Source organism: Schistocerca nitens, chromosome 3 (genome assembly GCF_023898315.1).
Source record: "Schistocerca nitens isolate TAMUIC-IGC-003100 chromosome 3, iqSchNite1.1, whole genome shotgun sequence".
Lineage (NCBI taxonomy): Eukaryota > Metazoa > Arthropoda > Insecta > Orthoptera > Acrididae > Schistocerca > Schistocerca nitens.
Genome location: NC_064616.1, coordinates 177,839,509 through 177,861,225, shown reverse-complemented (window position 1 = coordinate 177,861,225; position 21,717 = coordinate 177,839,509). Strand labels below are relative to the sequence as shown.

At 37.3% G+C, this 21,717-nt stretch overlaps 1 protein-coding gene across 2 annotated transcripts in view; it reads right to left on the bottom strand.

Moving 5' to 3' along the window:
- The window catches only part of LOC126248121 (cyclin-T), a 137,067-nt gene that overhangs the window by 71,799 nt on the left and 43,551 nt on the right, over positions 1 to 21,717 (bottom strand). For both annotated transcript variants that reach the window (XM_049948805.1, XM_049948804.1), the window contains exons 4-5: positions 21,246 to 21,291; positions 4,233 to 4,323 (exon numbers count right to left, since the gene is read on the bottom strand). In XM_049948805.1, the coding sequence (XP_049804762.1) occupies positions 4,233 to 4,323; positions 21,246 to 21,291 (137 nt within the window). The remainder of the gene's footprint in view (positions 1 to 4,232; positions 4,324 to 21,245; positions 21,292 to 21,717) is intronic.

The following is a 21,717-nucleotide window of genomic DNA, read 5'->3' as shown; positions in this document are numbered from 1 at the left end:
CAATCCACGCTTTTGCAGTTACCTCTCCTTTCCCTCCTCCCACTCAGACAGCATTGTGTGGTAGAGGGGGGAAGTGTGCACTCGTGCGAGGGATTGACACACTTGCACAAGCACTGCATGTGACCAGAGTACTTGACTGCCCCTGTCCTAACCTCAAATGAATTGAGAATGTAAAACATCAGCAATTCTATGAAGTGAATTGGACCTCATTCCTCCAGTCTCCATTATTTGGAGGAGGGAGTTGATCAGCAATGGATCAGGATAGCTCCGATAAACTTCTGATTTCTTCCAGTTTCCTTACCATTATGAATCACCGTCATGAAGAGTGATAGCTGATTTTACTTATTATTATTATTATCATTATTATTATTATTTATTTTATGGCCTTCATTGGACCACTGTAGTCAAAAATACAAAGTTCTAAACAAGTTGTTACACAGGGATACAATTTGGTTCGACAATAACTTAATATGATATTTAGGTAATATAATTATTAGAGGCTATTCTTATATGAAAGGTGTTTTGCTCTTCTGTCTGCCCAATATTTCTTCATTCTTTCAGATATTTTCTTTCTTTCTTCATCTGAGACAACTCTTCCTGTACTCCTTTTATTGATTTTCATTTGTAGTCTGGTTTGCGGGTCTTGCAGTATTCTGGTTTTCTCTGTCTTGTTTTTTAGGTCATCTACTGTAATGTGAAGTTCTTTTATATCTTCCTTAATTTCTGTGATCCATTTAATGTCGCTCTTGCTATTCCACAATTTTTGTATTTTTTTTTTTTTTTTTTTTTTTTTTCCTAATTCTGTTTTCTGGAGTTCTCATCAGATGTCCAAAGAATGAGATGTGTTTCTTCCTGACTGTGCTCATGACTGGTTCTATTTTCTTATATACTGTTTCATTTGATGCTATTCTCCAATGTCCATTTATTTTATACTGTTTATTTATACATGTCCTAATTATTCTTCTTTCTATTTTTAGTATTCTGTCAATTTCTGCTGTATTAGTTGTTTTGAAGATAGTTTCAGCTGCATACGTTATTTCTGGTTGTGTAACTGTTTTATAGTGTTTTAATTTTGCATCATAGATAGGCTTTTTTTGTTGTATGTAGTTTTGGTAATGTAATTTGCATAGTTCAGTTTTTTTATTCTATTTTGCCATGGCTTCTCATTTAGATTGTATGTTATTATTTCGCCTAAATATTTAAATTTATCAACAATTTTGATTTCCTGTTCTCCTATTGTAATTTTGTTTGCAAGTGGTGGATCAGTTAGCATAATCTCCGTTTTTTCAAATGATATTCTAAGGCCTACTTTCTCTGCTATTTCTTGTAGTGATTTCACTTGTTGCCTGGCTTCCTGAATGGTGTTGGCTAGGAGAGCAAGATCATCAGCGAATCCCAAGCAGTTTAAGCTAATATCATCTTTTGCACTTCCAATTCTTATCCTCTTTGGATTGTCCTTGTACCATTCTCTCATTATGTATTCCAGTGCACAGTTGAAAAGTAATGGTGATAGGCAGTCACCTTGTCTTAAGCCTGTTTTTATGAGGAATGGTTCCGAAATTTCTCCTCTAAACTTCACTTTTGATTTGGTGTTGGTTAGAGTGAGTTGTATTATTTTAATTAGTTTTGGATGGAGTCCTAGATTTCTTAAAATTTTTAATACTGAAGGTCTGTGGAGACAGTCATATGCCTTCTTAAAATCTACAAATGTTATTGCCAGAGGTTTGTTCCGTTTCTTGTAGTATGCCATAATCAATTTTAAACTAATTATCTGCTCTGCACAGCTTCTCCATGGTCTGAAACCCCTGATATTCCCCTAACTCCTGTTCTAATTCCTCCTTGATTCTTTCATATAGGATCTTGGATAGAATTTTATATGTGCAATCTAGGAGAGAGATTCCTCTGTAGTTGTCTGGGTTGCTCTTATCTCCCTTTTTGTGTAGTGGGTGGATGATAGCTGTGGTCCAATGTTCGGGAAATTGTTCTGTTACCCAAATTTTTGTTAGAGCCATGTGTAAGGAGGTCTTGACTGTGTCACTTGCATATTTCCACATTTCAACAAAAACCTGATCTTCTCCACATGCCTTATAATTTTTTTGTTCTTTAAGAATTTCTTCTACTTCTTGGAAAGTTGGAGGGTCTAGTTTGTTAGGTTTGGTTTTTATTGGGGTATTTATGTTGATTTGTAAGGGTTCTTTGGGTTCCTCGCAATTCAGAAGTTTGTAAAATGCTTTTGCCATGATTTCTGCATTTTCCTTGTTACTGTGTGTCATTCTTCCATCTTCATCTTTCAGTATTAGCGTAGGGGCCTCATATTGTTGTATTTGTTTCCCAAAGATTTTGTAGTAGTTCCTGGAGTTGGTTTTATGATAATTACCTTCTACAGACTTTACAATATCTTTATGAAATCCTCTCTTGATTCTTCTAATAATTTGAGTGAATTTTTTTTTCTTTCATTTTTTAGGTTGATGGCATTTTCTTCAGTTTTATGTGTTTGAAACTTTAACCATGCTTGGTGTCTATCTTCATGGAATTTGTCACATTCTGATGTCCACCACGCATGTTCCCTTCGTGGGTTCAAGGGAGCTAGATTCTCTGCTTCTTTTTTAAGATTAGGCACTAGTTGTTCTAGATCATCTGTTAATTTGATGGTTTGTGTTATTTGTTGGTACTTATTATTTTGAATTAGCTGATGTGGGTCAAACCTCCTTTTTATTTTATTAGTTTTTCTGGTCCTCTTCTTTAACGGTGTGAATTTGATTTTAATTTTAACCATATAATGGTCTGAGCCTGTGTCTACTCCTCTCAGTACTTTAACATTGTGGATCTCCTTATGAAAATTTTTGTCCATACAGACATGGTCTAGCTGCCACTCGCCCTTCCTCCAGTCTGGATGTTTCCATGTTTTAAGTTTACTTGGTTTCCTCTTAAAGTATGTTGATTTAGATATAAGGTTGTGTTCTCTGCAGAGTTCTACAAGTCTTTGACCGTTTTTGTTTGTAAATTTATGTGGACTCCATTTTCCAATTATATCTTTATATTTCCTTTCTTTTCCCAACTGAGCATTGAAATCTCCCAATAAGATTTTTACATTCTTTTTATTTACTCTGTTCACAGTTTGTTCTAGAAGGTCCCAAAATTTATCTACCTCTTCCTTTGTTTTTGTTAGACAATTTTTTTCATTTGTTGGGGCATGAGCATTTATTATTGTATAGGTTTTATTCATTGTTTTAAAGGTTAGAGTCGCAATTCTTGGTGATACTGCTTGGAAATCCGTTACTGAATCTATTATTTTTATGTTTACTAAAAACCCTGTTCCAAACTGGGGACATTGTTTCATTGCACTCAGTCCTGGTTTCCCATTATAAATTCTGTATCCTTGTGATTCGAATGGGTCCTCTGTGGTGTTTCTCATTTCTTGGATCCCCGTTATTAAAATTTTTTGTTTATTTAGTTCATCTGTGAGCTCCTTGAGTTTTCCAGTCTGAAGTAGTGAGTTTATGTTGTGTGTTGCTATAAAATTTATTTGCTCATGTTTAATCTTCTTTTTGTGTTTTAATGTGCATTTGGATGGTTGCAAACGCTCCGATTCGTTGCTGTCTTCTAGTTGACTACCCACCGAATCCGATGTAGCCTTTTCCTGCCTTTTTGAGCAGGACGGTGGAATTTTTTTTCCTAAAAGACCTTTCCATTTTTGACTGTCAAAGGTTGTCAACCTTAGTTGGAGCAAGCTCCGATTTACAACTACGGTTGTTAACCGCAGAGGGTTTACTTATTGTTAGGTAATAGTTTCAAATTCAATTGTTCATGACTGTAAATAAAAGAAACACCAATAATTTAAGTAACACACAGCACTCAATTTTGCATTGTTCTCCCATTTTGCATTCGAAACATATTTCACTTACTGCTTTTAGAACAATCACAGAGCACTAACTCTATATAAGAAAAACTCCAACAGATCAGCTGGTGTATCAGCCCACATTTTCTAGAACAACCACTTTTACTCAATTACAATTCATCAAAACTTTGTGAAAATCATACAACAATGTTGTATGGAGATAGGAGGGAAGGACTGGGGTGGGGACTGAAAAAACAATGTTTCTTTATATTATTCCACAAAACAGGTTTTCCTTTTAACAATCAGATATCTAAAGAGCTTTAAAAACAGCTACAAAATAAAGGTTTCACCTTACCAGGTAAAATTTAGCAAAGAAAATAATGAGTAAACATACCTCCCAATTTGACCACTTGCAAGCCAAGTGAATACAGAAACACGCCACAACAGTTGGTTTGTATTGAAGGCACATCGTTGTCAAATGGAGACTGTAAAAGTTATATACAAGTTACTGCATTAACACTTCAACACAAGTTCTGCATTCATAAATCTACAATTTAAATGAGTAAGCAATACATCCCATATTTCTATCAATCAAATGTATAAAATGTGAAGTTTAAGCGTTAAAATAATTGAAATTACAGAAGAACAGAGCAAATGCCCTGAACTTGGGCTTTTCTTCAGGGAGCACAACTCCCAGTACCGCCAGCAAAAAAACCTAAAATCCAAAATAAAGAAATAGAAAATAACACTCTTATCTTTCAGAACTATATGTTCCTTCTTCAGAAATAAAAGGATGACTAACATTCCTCAACCAATCACTCCTTCCTCCAAAAAGAGGGATCGTGTAGTTCCTAAGGCTACCAGCATTTTCTATTATGTTACTTTCTATCTTAACTGTTTCTGTTGGCAATAATGAAAGCTGCATTTCCAACCATCAACATATTGTTGGTACCAAATTACATATTATTGGAATGCAGAGTGAGATAATTAAATTATTTACAGCTAATATTCTGTCACTAAGTCAGTTGCACACAGCATCAACACGATAGGTTCATGATAAATTCATAGCTTTTTCCATAACTTTAATAAACACAACAGATACACATAACAGAGACTTTAGTCATCAACAAAATATTCTCCTTTACTATTTACAACAGTCTGCCAACACTGTGGTAGCTTTTCGATTCCACAACTGTAGAAATCGGGTGGTTTTGAGGCGAAGTACTCAATGAGTCAAGTTCACAGCACATTTTCATCCAGAAAGGAAGTTTCTTGAAGGTTATTTGACAGAGCAGAAAAGGTGAAAATCTGAGGGTACAAGATCAGATGAGTAAGGTGGGTATGGAATCAGTTCCTAACCCAACTCATGTATAGTGTTTTTGTCAGTCTAGCAGAATGCGGGTGGGCGTTATTGTGGAGTAGCATCACTTCACACAGTCTTCCTGGACTCTGTTCTTGGATTGTCTCTGCAAGACATCTTAGTTATTGACAATAAATGTCAGCAGTAACAGTTACACCTCGAGGAAGCAATCTGTCACTGTTGCTGTTCCACCAGATGCATAACATTATCTTTTGTGGATGCACGCAGGTGATTTTTACGGGAACCTGCTGCTTTGTTTGGGTTCAATCATTCTTTTCTTTTTCTTAAGTTAGCATAAAGATACCATTTCTCAGCACCAGTAGATAGGAATGGTCGGTCTTGTTCACAAACCAATTGATGATGAGCACGCAGAGATATGCATGTATGGACAACTGCTGATTTTAGTGATTTTGGCTTAAAACTTGCAGTACCCTACACCAATTTTTGAAACTTCTCAACTGCATGCAAATATCGCACAATGGTAGAATGATCACAGTCCATCACATCTGCCAATTCTCAAGTACACTGCTGTATATCATTGCGTATTAATGCGTTTAAACAATCTTAATCACATCCCAAAGGTCTTCCTGAACATGGAATGTCAAAATGATTCTCCTCAAAATGAGAAAATCATTTTCTTGCCATGCTCTGTCCAATGGCAATTTCCCTGTACACAGCGCAAATGTTTCTGGTTGTCTATGCCGCTGTCACCCCTCTATTAAACTCAAACAGAAGAATATGTCGGAAATGTTCTGATTTCTCCAGCTGACACTCAATTTTTAGCATCCAACACTCCACTCCCTATCTCCAAATAGAAAAATGACGATATGTTAATTCAAACAGCAACAGTAAACTACAAATAAAAAATGGCAATCAATAAGTAATCCATAGCAACCAGAATGACAACATGCAAAACAAACACTCTATGAAATTATTCACAAACCTAATATAAAATGCATAGCACACTAATACTCACTTTTGACAGAATCAACTACATTTAAAACAAGTACCATGTTATGATACCATGAGTAGGTATATGATGCAGCAAGATTACTATTCTAAATCTACATATGAGGGTGGTACAGTTAAAGGTGTTCACATCAAATATTTCTAAAACTTTTTAAGATGTCAAGATTTTACTTTCACCACAATGAACTGTAATAAAGTCCTCATTGAAAAACATCAAGCCTTTTGTAATAGCTGTATTAACTGTGCCACTCAGAGGCCAAACTGACTAACTCAATTTTTTCAATAATTTTGTTTTTACTTTTGATTACGGAAACCTCACAAACATTTATATTTTCAGTGGCCAAAATGTTTAACTCCATTCATTTAATCTCGCATCCTTAGGTAACAATACTTTCCATGGCAACTGAACATTTTGTTACAGCTTTCGGAGGCCGAAGTGACAGAAGTTTTCTTATACATATTTCCACAGAGTCTGCTTCTTCATAATTAAGTATTCCATCCACCCTCCTCAACACCAATTTTACATGATTACCCCATTTCATCTTGCTTTCAGTATTGCCCCTAAATGCTTGTACATAAAGTTATCATTATCAACTGCGTATTATAAATGAAACTTGTGTGTATAAAATTTTGTTTGTCATGATTTCAATAACAGCAAAGGGTTTATGTTTACGTATCTATGCATGAATGGCCAGAAACAGAAAGTTCTTGGGGGGTCACAAGAGGGAGATACATGCCTGTAACAGCACATAACAAACTATGCAACAGACCACATGCATATACTGACTTACTCAGGTTTATGCATGGATCAGAATTGAAACACAAAAACTATGTTAACCATGATGAAACTTCTACCAAGTTCTGCAACCAAAGTGGACATTACTGATTTTCAATTTTTAATGCCTGGAGGTAGCTATCTGCCAAATGACTCCAACTTTGGTATAACTGAATCCGAAGTGAGAAAGAGAGAAAACATCTCACCACAAGACTGGAACGATTTAATTCATTACTGCAAAACCAAGAACCCCTTTGTAGTAGTTGAAACAAATCACAATGATTTTTTTTATCTACAAAGACTCTTTAAGACGCCATAACAAACAGGCAGAAGACAGTCGATGGGTTGCCAGTAAATTGGCTTGACACACAATGGATTCTACTGGGAAGATTACTACCTTACACTCTACTGCAGAAGACAAAATCTGTGAAGATTTTTCATTCCTTATAGCAAATTTGAAGAAATCCACAGCAGGTCACCAACCTGAATTTGCAAATGTAAACCTGGATGCCCTAGACAAGGAAAGGGTTAGGACATCTAATATTCCTCCTGAAGTACTGTATATTCCTCCTGTGAACCATGACTACTGAAGAAACTAGTGACCACTTGTGAGGAACTGTGATGATAAATCATACTGGAAATTAAAGTGGAATAAAAAGTGAACTTTTTCAACAGACAATGTGATTAACTGCTGAAAAACTACAAATGTGACATTATTCTCTGTTTCAGTGACTATGTTGTGTTTTCATAAAATTTGTACATCACACAAAATTACAATTACCACAGCTATATTATGATGAATTGAAAAGTGAGTTATAATTTAAAGCTGAAATACGCATTTAACTTTAATCTCAGTTTCTGTTGCACTAGAGTTTGTCAGTTTAGCCTTTGAGTGGCACATTGCAGATACATCACTACAAACTTTCCTTTTTCAAATAAACTTAAGTAATTTCTGTTGCTAATACCGTAGACCCCAAACAGACAAATTCAGTGTGCTTTACTCTCCAAACCCGATAAGTAGTTTTGGAGAAACAGAAATATTTAAAAATTAGGATTTGTCTATCTTGAATAATCAGTTTTTTCTCATAGAGTGCAGGAGTTAATGTTAATCCTATGGAACTCCTGTGTATAGTTGATTAGGCACACCAGCTTGGTACAGTTAAAAATTCAATGACAGATTTGGAATAGTTGTAAAAAGTTACTGATCACCAGCTAACAATGATAACAGTTACACACAATTCTATCAGTCTTGAAAGACACATGATTGTCAAAAATTGAATTGCTTTGTTAAAAAAAAGGAAATCGAATATCAAGAATGTTAAACAATATCTTTTCATGAAAAAATAACATTTTAATTTCAAGATACACACTTATATTGCAAAAATACATCAGCAACAGCAACAAAATGTAAATCACAAACAAAAGTATTATAAAATTCCATTAAAGTCACCAACAGTTTACAGCAGTACACTTTTGCACTTGGTAGTCCAAGGAGTTCTGGAAAGACTGATGAGATTCCTTCAATAAGGATGTACTAATATTATCACTTCATCTTTGAACTTATCCCAGAGAAAACAGTCCAATAGTGCCACATTGGATAGCATCAGGGCCAACTTTTAACGCTTTGACATTCTATCCAGTGACCAGGAAAGAGCTGGATTAGCACTTTCCTAACCACACGCAAATAGTGAGCAAGCACTTTCCTAACCACATACAAATAGTGAGCAAGGAACCCGCCATGCTGGCATCACATACATCTGTTTATATCAAGGCGTACTTCCCATAGAAGAGTCAGTAATGCTTAGATAATAAATTGTGTGTATAGTCAGAAGCTACAATCTTTTCAATACAGTACAGCTACATCTACATCTACATCCAAATCCACACTCTGCAAGTGTACAGGGCATGGCGGAGGGTATGTTGTACCACTACTGGCCATTTCCTTTCCTGTTCCCCTCACAAATACAGTGTGGCAAAAACAATTGTCTTTATGCCTCTGTATGAGCCAAAATTCCTCTTATTTTTGTGGTCCTTACATGGAACATACATTGGCAGCAGTAGAATCATTCTGCAGTCAACTTCAAATGCTGGTTTTCTAAATTTTCTCAAAAGTGTTCCTTGAAAATAACGTCACCTTCCTTCCAAAGATTCCCAATTGAGTTTCCGAAGCATCTCCGCAATACTTGCACATTGTTTGAATCTACTGGTAAAAAAAATCTAGCAGCCCACCTTTGACTTTCTTCACTGTCTTCCTTTAATCTGACATGGTGCAGATCCCGAACACATGGAATGGATTGCACTTGTAGCCTTTACAGACAAACCACAATGTCCTAAAAGTCTCCAAATAAATCAAAGTCTACCATTCAGCTTCCATACTATCATCCTTACATGCTCATTCCATTTCATATCACTTTGCAACATTATGCCCACACATTTAATCGATGTGAATGTGTCAAGCAGCACACTACTGATGCTGTATTCAAATATTATGGGTTTGCTTTTTCCTATTTCCATCTGCATTACCTTACATTTTTCAACAATTATAGCTAGCTGCCATTCACAAGTAAGGAGCAATTACACAGCCTCCTATAATCCCACACTGAATGTTCCCACTTCACTGGCTGCCATGTTCAACCTGCCTCAGCTACAGTGGATTTTCACACACCCAACAATGAGTATTTCTTACATTCAGCAAGAAGCTGTTTTCAAACAACCCTGACAGAATTATTCCAGAGGTATTCACAATTTCTCTGAAGCTAACATGCTGATACCAATACTCTAATATTTAATACAGCTACAACAAAGATTATACATCATGTTGGCCATTTCTTTCAACTCTCATGGGGTGGTGCATCATGAACACACATCACAAGGACAAATCATCATAAATTAATACTACCAGGAGGTCCTTCGTCACCATTGTGATGCTGTGTGGTGCAAATGACCAGATCAGTGGCCAGCAAAAAATTGCAGTTTTGTGGTGATAACATTTCTGCACATCTGATTTGAACTTTCTTCACCAAGAACAACATTCCTGTCGGACATAGTTGCATGTCACTTTTGGCTATTTCCCAAGTCGTTAATGCCCCTGAAAGGAACATGATTTTGGGTGAAGAGAAGATATCATGTGGAACACAACAGCCCAGCTGATCACCATTCCAAAAGATGTGTTCCAGAAGTGTTTCCAACAATTGCAGAAGTGCTGGGAGAAGTGTGTGCATTACCAAGGAGACTACTTTGAAAGGGATTACGGTATTTTACCTCAAAATCAATAAATGTACACTACTGGCCATTAAAATTGCTACACCACAAAGATTACGTGCTACAGATGCGAAATTTAACTGACATGAAGAAGATGCTGTGACACGCAAATGATTAGCTTTTCAGAGCATTCACACAAGGTTGGCGCCGGTGGTAACACCTACAACGTGCTGACATGAGGATAGTTTCCAACCGATTTCTCATACACAAACAGCAGTTGACCGGCGTTGCCTGGTGAAACGTTGTTGTGATTCCTCGTGTAAGGAGGAGAAATGCTTACCATCACATTTCAGACTTTGATAAAGGTCGGATTGTAGCCTATCACGATTGCGGTTTATCATATCGCGACATTGCTGCTCGTGTTTGTCGAGATCCAATGATTGTTAGGAGAATATGGAATCGGTGGGTTCAGGAGGGTAATAGGGAACGCCGTGCTGGATCCCAATGGCCTCGTATCACTAGCAGTCGAGATGACAGACATCTTATCCGTATGGCTGTAGAAGATCGTGCAGCCACGTCTTGATCCCTGAGTCAACAGATGGGGACGTTTGCAAGACAACAACCATCTGCACGAACAGTTCAACAACGTTTGCAGCAGCATGGACTATCAGCTCGGAGACCATGGCTGCGGTTACCCTTGACGCTGCATCACAGACAGGAGCGCCTGCGATGGTGTACTCAACGAAGAACCTAGGTGCACGAATGGCAAAACGTCATTTTTTCGGATGAATCCAGGTTCTGTTCATCATGATGGTCACATCCGTGTTTGGCGACATCACGGTGAACGCACATTGGAAGCGTGTATTCGTCATCGCCATACTGGCGTATCACCCGGCGTGATGGTATGGGGTGCCATTGGGTACACGTCTCTGTCACCTCTTGTTCGCATTGACGGCACTTTGAACAGTGGACGTTACATTTCAGATATGTTACGACCCGTGGCTCTACCCTTCATTCGATCCCTGCGAAACCCTACATTTCAGCAGGATAATGCATGACCGAATGTTGCATGTCCTGTAAGGGCCTTTCTGGATACAGAAAATGTTCGACTGCTGCCCCAGCCAGCACATTCTCCAGATCTCTCACCAATTGAAAACGTCTGGTCAATGGTGGCCGAGCAACTGGCTCGTCACAATACACCAGTCACTACTCTTGATGAACTGTGGTATCGTGTTGAAGCTGCACGGGCAGCTGTACCTGTACATGCCATCCAAGCTCTGTTTGACTCAATGCCCAGGCGTATCAAGGCCGATATTACGGCCAGAGATGGTTGTACTGGTTACTGATTTCTCAGGATCTATGCACCCAAACTGCGTGAAAATATAATCACATGTCAGTTCTAGTATAATATATTTATCCAATGAATACTCGTTTATCATCTGCATTTCTTCTTGGTGTAGCAATTTTAATGGTCAGTGGTGTATTTGCTTCGTACCAATATTAGTCACTGTCAGTCATACTCCGTATGTAGGAAAAGAAAAATGAAACATTATTGCCTTCCATGCATACTTCAATCTGTTTAGTCTTATTCTTATGGTCCCAATTGAAGATGTACAATGAAGGCAGCAGGACTGTTGCATAGTACACACGAAATACTTGACCTATAAAGTTCTGTAACAGGGCACAGTTTCATAAGAATAATGTTACTTTCCTTCAAAGGATTCTTATTTTAAGTTCCTCATGTATCTGTTTCATTTTATATCAACCAGTTACAATCCTAGCAAAATGTCTCTAAAGTCCTTCCACGCCCCTGCCACACATAATGGATAAGCAATATTAAAAAAGTGCACCAGTACTCTAGTCTAAGTCACACTATGCAGTTTCATTAACAGAATGTGCCTAACTAAACAAAGTTCTCCTGTTGCCTTCCCTATGATCGATTTCATGTTTGGTCCATTCCATATCATTTTATAATTTTCTCTTCAAGTATTTAAGAAATGAGGGTCCCAAAGGATTACTACCAATAACAACATCAGATATAATCAGGTTATTTCTCTTGTTTATGGGCATTTTCTAACATTTACCTACATCTAACTAATGTCAGCATTCAGTGCAGCAAGTAGAAAACAGACTAAGTAAGTGTGCACTTCCTTAAATCATCCAGCAACAATACTTTCCTATAGGGAACGTAAGTGTTGACCCTATATGATAAACCTTACTATCCTAAATCAGTCTGGTTCTGATCTACTTCATGGTTTAGATATACAGTGAAACCTCTTTATGACGTTCCTCCATATAATGTTTTCCTCTATATTACATCTATTTTTTTTTGGTCCCGACTAAAAGCCCATATAAACAATGTTAAATTTTCCTCTTTACTGAGTTTCCTCTATATTACAATTTCCTCCATGTAATGCTCATATTTTTGGAACCCTCGTCAATTATTCACCTCTTTATAACGTTTAAGTGACTGGATGTAGACACACAGTTTTCTGTTCTGTGGATTCACAAGAAAGCCCGCACTCAGTGTATTTCATAGGTCAGTGGCAGAACCCGGTCACGACATGTGACGCACATTCTGCTTGCAATCTTTTTGGTGCCATTTCAGTCAATGCTTTGGATTCATAGCGTGTTGTGTGAGCTGAGCAGCAAACAGTTTGTGTGTCTAGTGAGAGTGTGTCTTCGATATAACCTTTTTTTTAAAAAAAAAAAAAAAAGCTTTCATCAGTGTACATGAGTGAAAAGTGGAAGAACATTTCTCTGGAAGAGAAGTTTTCTGTTATTAAAAAAGTGGAGGCATCTCCTTGTGTGAGTCACGTGGAGCTAGCTAAGCAATTTTAACTGGTCCCCTCAACACTCAACACTACTATGGAAACAGATCGTCGATAATGGAAGGGTTTGAGAATTGTGGAAATTCGAAACGTATGCATGTGAAACCATCGACTTACAATGAAATGGAGGAAGTTTTATTAACTTGGTTTCAGCAAGCACGCACTGCAAACATTCCTATAAACTTAACTATTCTGAAGGAGAAGGTGCTTCAAATATCACTGCAGTTAGGAATGGAAAATTTTACGGCGTCCACTGGATGGATTAATAAATTTTGACAGCATCATGGTGTTGTATACAAAGCGGAATGTGGAGAAAGTAAAAGTGTGGACGAACCAACTGTAACTCAGTGGATGCAGACTCTCCCTAATCTGATACATGGCTACAAACTGCGTGACATTTATAACACTGACGAAACTGGCATGTTTTTCAATTTAATGCTGGATAAGACATTTACTTTTTGTGGGGAAAATTGCCATGGCGGTAAGAAGAGCAAGAAACGTCTTACCATTTTGTTGTGTACAAATGCCGATGACAGTGAAAAACTGAAACCTTTGGTTATCAGGAAGCCAAAAACTCCGAGGTGCTTCAAAAACATTTCCACGTTTCCATGCAAATATACAAACAATGCCAAGGCATGGATGATGAGTGATATATTTTTACGTTTTCTCAGAGAATTTGATGCCATAATGGGGAGTGCTGCAAGAAAAGTGCTGCTATTTGTGGATAGATGTGCGGCACATCCACCAGACGTATCCTTTCTGAGAAATGTGAAAGTAATTTTCCTGCCACCCAACTGCACCAGCCACCTGCAACCTTTGGACTTGGGAATAGTACACATCCTTAAGGTTAAATATAGGACAGCCCTTGTAAAAAAAAGGCCTTGAATTTGATGGACCAAAGGAAAACCGGGAAGCCAGCAGAGCTCACAACTGAAGCTGAATATTTTACAGGCAATGAATTTAATTATGTACTCGTGGAGGCAAGTCAGTGCTGAAACTATTAAAAACTGTTTCACAAAATCGGATTCTGTGAGAATGAGATGGCAGCTCCTGTGGAAGATGTTGCAAGTGATTTGCAAGAGTTTCAGGAATTAATAGGCAGTGATTCTGTCACTTTTGAGGACTTTGTGGCTGTGGATGACAACGTGGCAACCACAGGAGTACAAAGTATTGGGGAACTGACTGCAGAGAGAAGCTTGGAGAATAATAGTGGTAGTGAAAGTGACAGTGACAAGGTAGATGACCCTGTGCCCTCATATTCTAAAGGCAGCTGAAGCCTTTGAAACATTCAGGAGATAAATGATGGCCCATAGACTTGAGGACAGAACGAGCAATAAATGATTGCCATACAGTCAAGGAGAAATAGAAAACAAACATGCTTGCTTGAATATTTTAAAAAATCATAGGTATGTGATTTTCAGATTGCATAGGTTCCTAGAGTTTTGTTCAAATTTAAGTTCCATTTCATAATTTAATTATTAAAGTAATTTTTTGTAACTAATTCTTTTTTAATCTGTACTACTTACTGTGTTTTATGTAATATGTGCAGTATATCATAAACAAAATTTGGCTCATTTTCTATAAGTGGGTCAACTGAAGAATGGGATACCACCTGTCAGCTTTGGACAATGATGTCATATCTTAAGAATCTGTTATAACTTTTTACAGTACAAACTGATCCATTTACTTTCACCCATCCACCTACTGGGCCCCATGTTTTAATTACAAAAAACTAGTCATTTGATACATTTATCATTTGCAATGAATATCATATTATGGTATTGTGAAAATTTAAAATGTCATCTATGGCACCATTTGTCAAAGCTGATTAGTGGTATCCCTATCTTCAGTAATGCCCTGTAATTATTATTTGGAAGCCTGCCTCTTTGTAGTATTTTCCTCAATACAGTGTTCAGAATTTGTGGTCCCTTGAAAAACTTTATATAGAGGTTTCACTGTATCATAAACCATTTATGTACTCTGAAAACATTAGTGATCTTGTAACACTTCCTTGGGACACACTTTATGTCACTTTTGTTGCTGCTAAACATTCTAAATCCACTATAACATACTGGATTCTATTCATCAAAAATTTTTTGAGGCAGTCATGTTTGTGAAGGTACACCACACGATCTTACGTCGGTTATCAGTCAATTATGTACCATCTTTTAGATACATGAGAAATACTTCACCCTTCAACATCAATAGTTTCAAAATTGAACCTCACTTGCACCAAGCCATCATCAAGAAAAATTTTAATTACCTACTTTTTTTGAATAATGGTAAATATGTTCAACATCAAAGAACAAGGTCTATTGTTGTTATTTACTGATATATTTGTAGAAGTCTTTTCAAGAAAACTGAACACCTAAAGTCTTATAGGTAGGTGGATGAAAGTACTATGCAAAGGCTTGCTCGAGCTGCTGGAGGGTTTTTACTACAATTAATAGGCTCTATTTACATGCCATGAGAAACTACAGAAACAGGAATTAATTCACATCAAACACGCGGTTGTGTAGTTTAATAAAATTGTAGGGCAACCAACACTCCACAGACAGCAATCTAAGATGTGTTCTGCCTAAATGCCTTGTATTCTGCCTAAACATCTATTACTTCCTCTGTGAACTGTTCTACTTAAGTTTTATGCCAAAACACTTTTCTGCCAACATTACAACCATGGAAGTTAAGCCAAGTTGAACACTATATTCCGCCACCATGCCACATGGCAAGTTATTGTGTTGTTCTGATAAATAGCAGTGTATTCTATGATAATGTGCCACTGAATGAGACGTCAAAAAAGAAAGTTACAAAATAAAACACAGTGCTGCTGTAATGTGCGGATTTTATAAGAAACAGGGATCTAGCCACACTCCCCAGCCCCACCTCTGGAACCTTAGGTTTGCCAAACTTGATCTCAGGCAATGCTTGCCAAGTTCCCCTGTACACTCCTTCATTTCCAGACATGATAAAACCTGTGTGTGAGCACTATGGCATGGAATGGTCTACAGGACTATTGCCTTGAGATGCTCATGTCATTACTGGTATGCTAAACTTGTCTCAACAATTAAAAATTAATCTCCTTGTTCCACAACCTCAAAACACACAGATACATAATTAGTCAGTCAATAAGTAGGTACCGATGATTCCAACAGCAAAGGCTTCAGCAAGACCTTTAGTTGCAGCTACCATGTAGTGTTCCATTTGAGATTGACAAATGCACATTCTCTGGTCAATGTTCAACTCCAAACCTTGACCATGGGCAAATTTCACAACCAAGTGCAAAGTACATTCTATTCTAGTATAGTTGATTAAATAGCTCATAACTTTTATCATATCAATCCCACTACAATACGAACAACTATGAATTGTGTGCATCTGGGGCTGCCCTTCCAGCACATCCTACAGTCTGGCATTTCTCCTGAACTAAGTCTCTGCTTGTATATGTTTCCATGTCTACACCTCCTTTCCATTACTCTGCCCTACTTCTGTTTATTACTCTATTTCATTCTGATTCCAAGCCTCCCTCTTGTGGTTTCAGAATTTACTAATTTTTGCTGGCCTTACTCTATTACCAACCTTCTTTTTCATTTTATTTATTTATTTATTTGTTTGTTTGTTTGTTTATCTACCTTACACCACATTCTTTCATCCTTATGACTCTTTCAGGTGAGTCTTCACTCTATGCAACTCTCAGAAATCTTCTTCTTGCCCACCTTCCTCGTCCTGGATCATTAAACATACCAGTAAAGCTCCATAGTAAAAAATGTGTGTGTACACCTATTTAAAGCACCTACTCTGAAGAGTAAAGAGTTTAAAAGTCTAAGTATTCATCACTATTTTAAATGTCTATCCACAGCTCAGATCACTGCCTTAATTATTCATAAAAATGAAGCTTTTATCTCCTGTCATGTTAATAATGAATGCTAAGGCATTATGCCACACAGACAGCAAGACATCAGTTGCACAAGGATAGAGAAGGAAATTAGCAACAGTTTAGAAGAAACCATTTAGATATTCCCCAGAATTAATACACGCAAACTACATAAAATCTCAATGTGGATGGACAGGCAGTATTTGCAACCTTCTGCTTCAGAACTTTCTAAACTTATTTATTGCTCCCCATCTGACAAGGGGAAGCCACAACATTGGGATCATGGATTTACTACAAACTTTGCACACCTTTAGTACGCCATTAAAACAACATAATGTGCAAGTGGTAAGGTGCACTACTGTGGCAATACCGAGGAAATCAGAAGAGAAGTTTTACTTGTCTATTATGTAACACATTTATTTGTGCATAGGTGCTAGGCATTAAGAGTTCATGGTGGTCAGGTGGTTAGTGTTCAAGCTTTGTAGGATGAATGTGGATGAGGCGGTGGTTCTAGTCCCGCTCAAACCTTCATTTTTATAGTACAAGAGTAAATTCTGTGACGTTCAAAAAAATTTTCACCTACACTACTCGTTCTTGCTACATTAGCAACATCTCACCACTACGCAGGTTAACTGCTGAATGGGGCCTTCCTCTGTGCCTGCAGCTCGAAGTGTTGAGGTACAAAGTAGTTCCGAGTACCTTACCAGATTGTGTGTAAGGGATTTTGCAAATCATGGCAGGCATACATTTTCAGGAAAAACTATCCATTTCTTCATTTACTTGATATGAATATAATAGAGGGAAACATTCCACTCCTTTCGTCTTTCCCTCTCCTTCCCTCTTTCCTGATGAAGCAACCGTTGGTTGCGAAAGCTAGAATTTTGTGTGTATGATTGTGTTTGTTTGTGTGTGTATTGACCTGCCAGCTCTTTTGAATGGTAAGTCACATCATCTTTGGTTTTAGATATATTCTTCATTTACTTGTCAATACTTACAAATATGTTTGTTCTAACAGTCAAATTTATTTAAAAATAGCAAGTAGCCAAATAACATGAAATTCACTATTTTTTTTTTAAGTTATATTATCTCTCAAACATCATATACATTAAATAATATAACCAATGATGTAAAGAAATATATATATTAAAAATTAAGTTTGGACGGGAGTCAAATCATTGCCCCATACATGTTCGTGTATTGTAGCTCGAAAGCTAACCACTTGGCCATCGTAAACTCTAAGATCCAGCACCTATGCACCGATACATGTGCTACATAACAGATGCATAAAACTTCATCTTGCTACTTGCACATTATGTCCTTTTCATGGCCTACTAAAGGTGTACAAAGTTTGAAGTAAATCCGTGATCCCAATGCCATGGCCTCCCCTTGTGAGTACTGAAAAATGCATTATTTCTATATTTTGCAATGACTGCTAAAAGAATTCAAAATGTTTCCTATCTCAGAACATAATGATCATCAGAGACCACTTGTTCATTTGTCTCCAGTTTAAAGAAAGAACTGACAATGCCATTACTGAATAAACAATTACAATATTCATCTGGCAATGTTGAGAAAGCAGTGAAAAATTAACTCAGGGTGGTCAGACAGGTATTTGAGCCCTGCTCGTGAAGCCATGACCAATATAAATCCTGCAGCACTTCATTCAGTCACATTGGCTATTGCCTTCATTAGGATACCAGCAGACTGTTATTTCCTTTATAAAAATAAAATAGGTGCGTGTATTTGTAGTGCTGCTCATGACTCGCCAAAGATTAGTACATCCACTTACTCTTTTATCAGCATATGTCTTACCTCTGTGTAGACATTACAAAGCATATCCAAGTTCCCACTGTCAGATGGCTAATCCACAAGCTATGTTTTGCTTTATTCTTGGTTATACGACTAGTGTAACTTGGTACCAAGAGGGTAAGTGTTGGGCCAGGCCTGGCCAAACAGTGCTCCGTGAGCACGAGCGCTCCAGTTGCACTCTTGCCTAGTGCTCCAAACATAGCGGCAAGCATGGCTGAAGGGTTAGGATGAAGACAACGAAGGCTGCAGCGGAATGCTGCTACAGCTGGACAGTTGCACTGTCAGATGCCAAACAGTTTGCTGACAACATTACTTGCATTAAATTAGATTTATGTTCTGCATTAGTACTAAGGCACCCACGTGTTTTCCAAAAAAGAAAAAGTGGAGAAGCCAATTGTTGAATGACAGATGGAAACTGCCTTCCTTTTTGTATAATTTAATGGCCAAGCAAAGGGCTTAATATGCCATAGCAACTGATATGAGCTGGAAAAACATTTACTAAAACATCATTATAACACCAGCCACAAAGATGACACGAATCATTTCTTTTCTTTTTTTCCCTAACAAATGACAGTGAATGCTAGCAGAACTGAAGGTGCCCGTTAGGGAATAAAGCTGAGTAACAAAATATTTAATTGTTGACATCACAAATGATTTGAATTTTTTGTGAGTCTCAATGCAAAAGGAGAATCATTTGGTAATAAATGTGGAGGACAAGAATGATGCTATCAAACAAAAATTAACCCTGTGGAAAATTCAGCTTTGTGTTCATGACATGAAACACTTTCCACAACTCATGGCAGTCATTTGTGGACCAGACGTGACTGAATACATTTCAGTAAAACAATTCATCATGAGTTCTCAAAGAAATTGCAAGACATTGCAAGACTGAAGGTAGATTTTGATTTATTTTTCAGATTGTTTTCGATTTTTGCTGCTAACATACCTCATTACTTCTGACTTGAGGTGATAGATGTACAATGGAACATCCAGCTCAATGACCTGTTCGTCCTGTCCAGGTATTTACAAGACTTATAAAATATTACCCCCAAGAGAGGTATCCTAAATTACACAGACAAGCTGCTAAAGTTATTTCAATATTTGGTTCAACAAAATGCGTAAACATTTTTTCTTCTCTTCTGGAATTGACAAAGCTCTGATAACATTTGGGTTTAATAGATTATAATCTGCATAAGAAATTGCTTTGCCAAAAATTAAAACTTGAAAATAGACACACTTGTAAAACGCCAGCTTATAAAAGTATGCTGCATCGTTCGTCTCTTAGAAATAGTTGCACTGTGTTGCAACTACGTCTTCCCATGTTTCCTGCATGTGTAGCCTTCAGCTGTCTCTCACACACTTCCTCAGAATAGCGCAGTGCTGGGGAAGCCAGAGCACTCAGCAGCCTCTAATGCGCTCGCAGAGTCCGAGCGTGCACTGGGAGTGCAAATGTTGGCCAGGCCTCTGTTAGTCTACGAGCACAAAGAACAGTCATCATTTGGTCCTGAGAATATTTCTGTCGCTTACTACTGTTTTCACCTTTGACAATGATTTCTTTATGTGAAAAATGCCAAGATGAAATATGGTTCAGTTTGATGTTAAACAGACGACAATGACATACCATCTTCAATTTTAACAGCATACACATTCCGCGTGCTCAACTACAGAGGAAACAACACCAGTCACACTGAATATTATCTTTAACAACTGTGACTGAATAACTCAATTTTTCATCAGAGATCCTTCCTTCCCTTTTGTATGTTTAAATGTCAATCCTACCTCCACCTGACAAATCACAACCCCTGAACTGCTGGGGGTGTTATGTTCACTTTAACTCTGATGCTCGCTTTAAGTGTTCAATAGTCCTGAAAATGATCAACAACCTACACCAGCTCATTTCTTCTTGGCAAATCAAAATGTTAAACTAACTACTACATCTTCTTAAGTAAATGCAACACACAAAACTCATTTATTGCTACATTAAACTTTGCCTGAAATTTTTAATTAACAATATTTTGTGTATTGTTCATCTTCCACACGGCACGCCTATAAACTCTTGACGGACTTACTTAATTCTTTCTAATGTAATACAAATTGCACAAAATTATTGTGAGCACAATAATACCTTCTTACTTTAACACGGCATGTACAACACAAAGACTTCAATATGGAACCCAGATATTTATTTGCAACTGATATTATGATATTAATGTGCTGTTTATTTTATCTCTCTCTCTCTCTCTCTCTCTCTCTCTCTCTCTCTCTCTCTCTGTGTGTGTGTGTGTGTGTGTGTGTGTGTGTGTGTGTGTGTGTGTGTGTGTAAGGGGGGGGGGGGGGTTTCCAGTTTTATGTAGTTCAGGACATATCAGGACATACCTTAGTCACACAATACAAATTCTCCCTATTACTCAAGGGTTCAAATTAAAATTCCATTAAACATGCATGAAAATGTGAAAACATTGTTATTTGCTTTAAGACACACAGCTAAAGTACTGAAGCACTGTTAAAGCTTTTCAAAACTATCAGATTCAAAAGTGATTACCAGATCTAAATATAACATGCAGCAAAAAATTGGAAATGGGTTTGCATACCTGTTAGAAGCCATGAAGTATGATGTTTGTGCAAGATCTTTACTGGCTGTCAATTTCAGAGGACACATCCAGAGGTCAACAGAAGCAGGATCGGAAACAAAAGAGGGGGAAATAACATTATTGTTGAAACTTTTCTCATCTGTGTATCTATAAGTACATGAACAACTCTTCCGTATTTACTCTAATCTAAGCCACACTTTTTTTTCTGGTTTTTGTAATCCAAAAAACCGCCTGTGGCTTAGAATAGAGTGCAAAGTAAGCGTAAGTTCTGAAAAATGTTGGTAGGTGCCGCCACAACTAACTTCTGCCGTCGAATATATGTAGTGCTATACAGGCATGCTTGCAGTCACAAAGATAAATACTGGTGCCAAAACCTCTGTATCAGTAAATAAATTATAAGAAAAGGTAGAATAATGTAAACATTATGCCATGTATTCTTTTGTGTTTGCTGCTATCTCATTTAAATCCTATC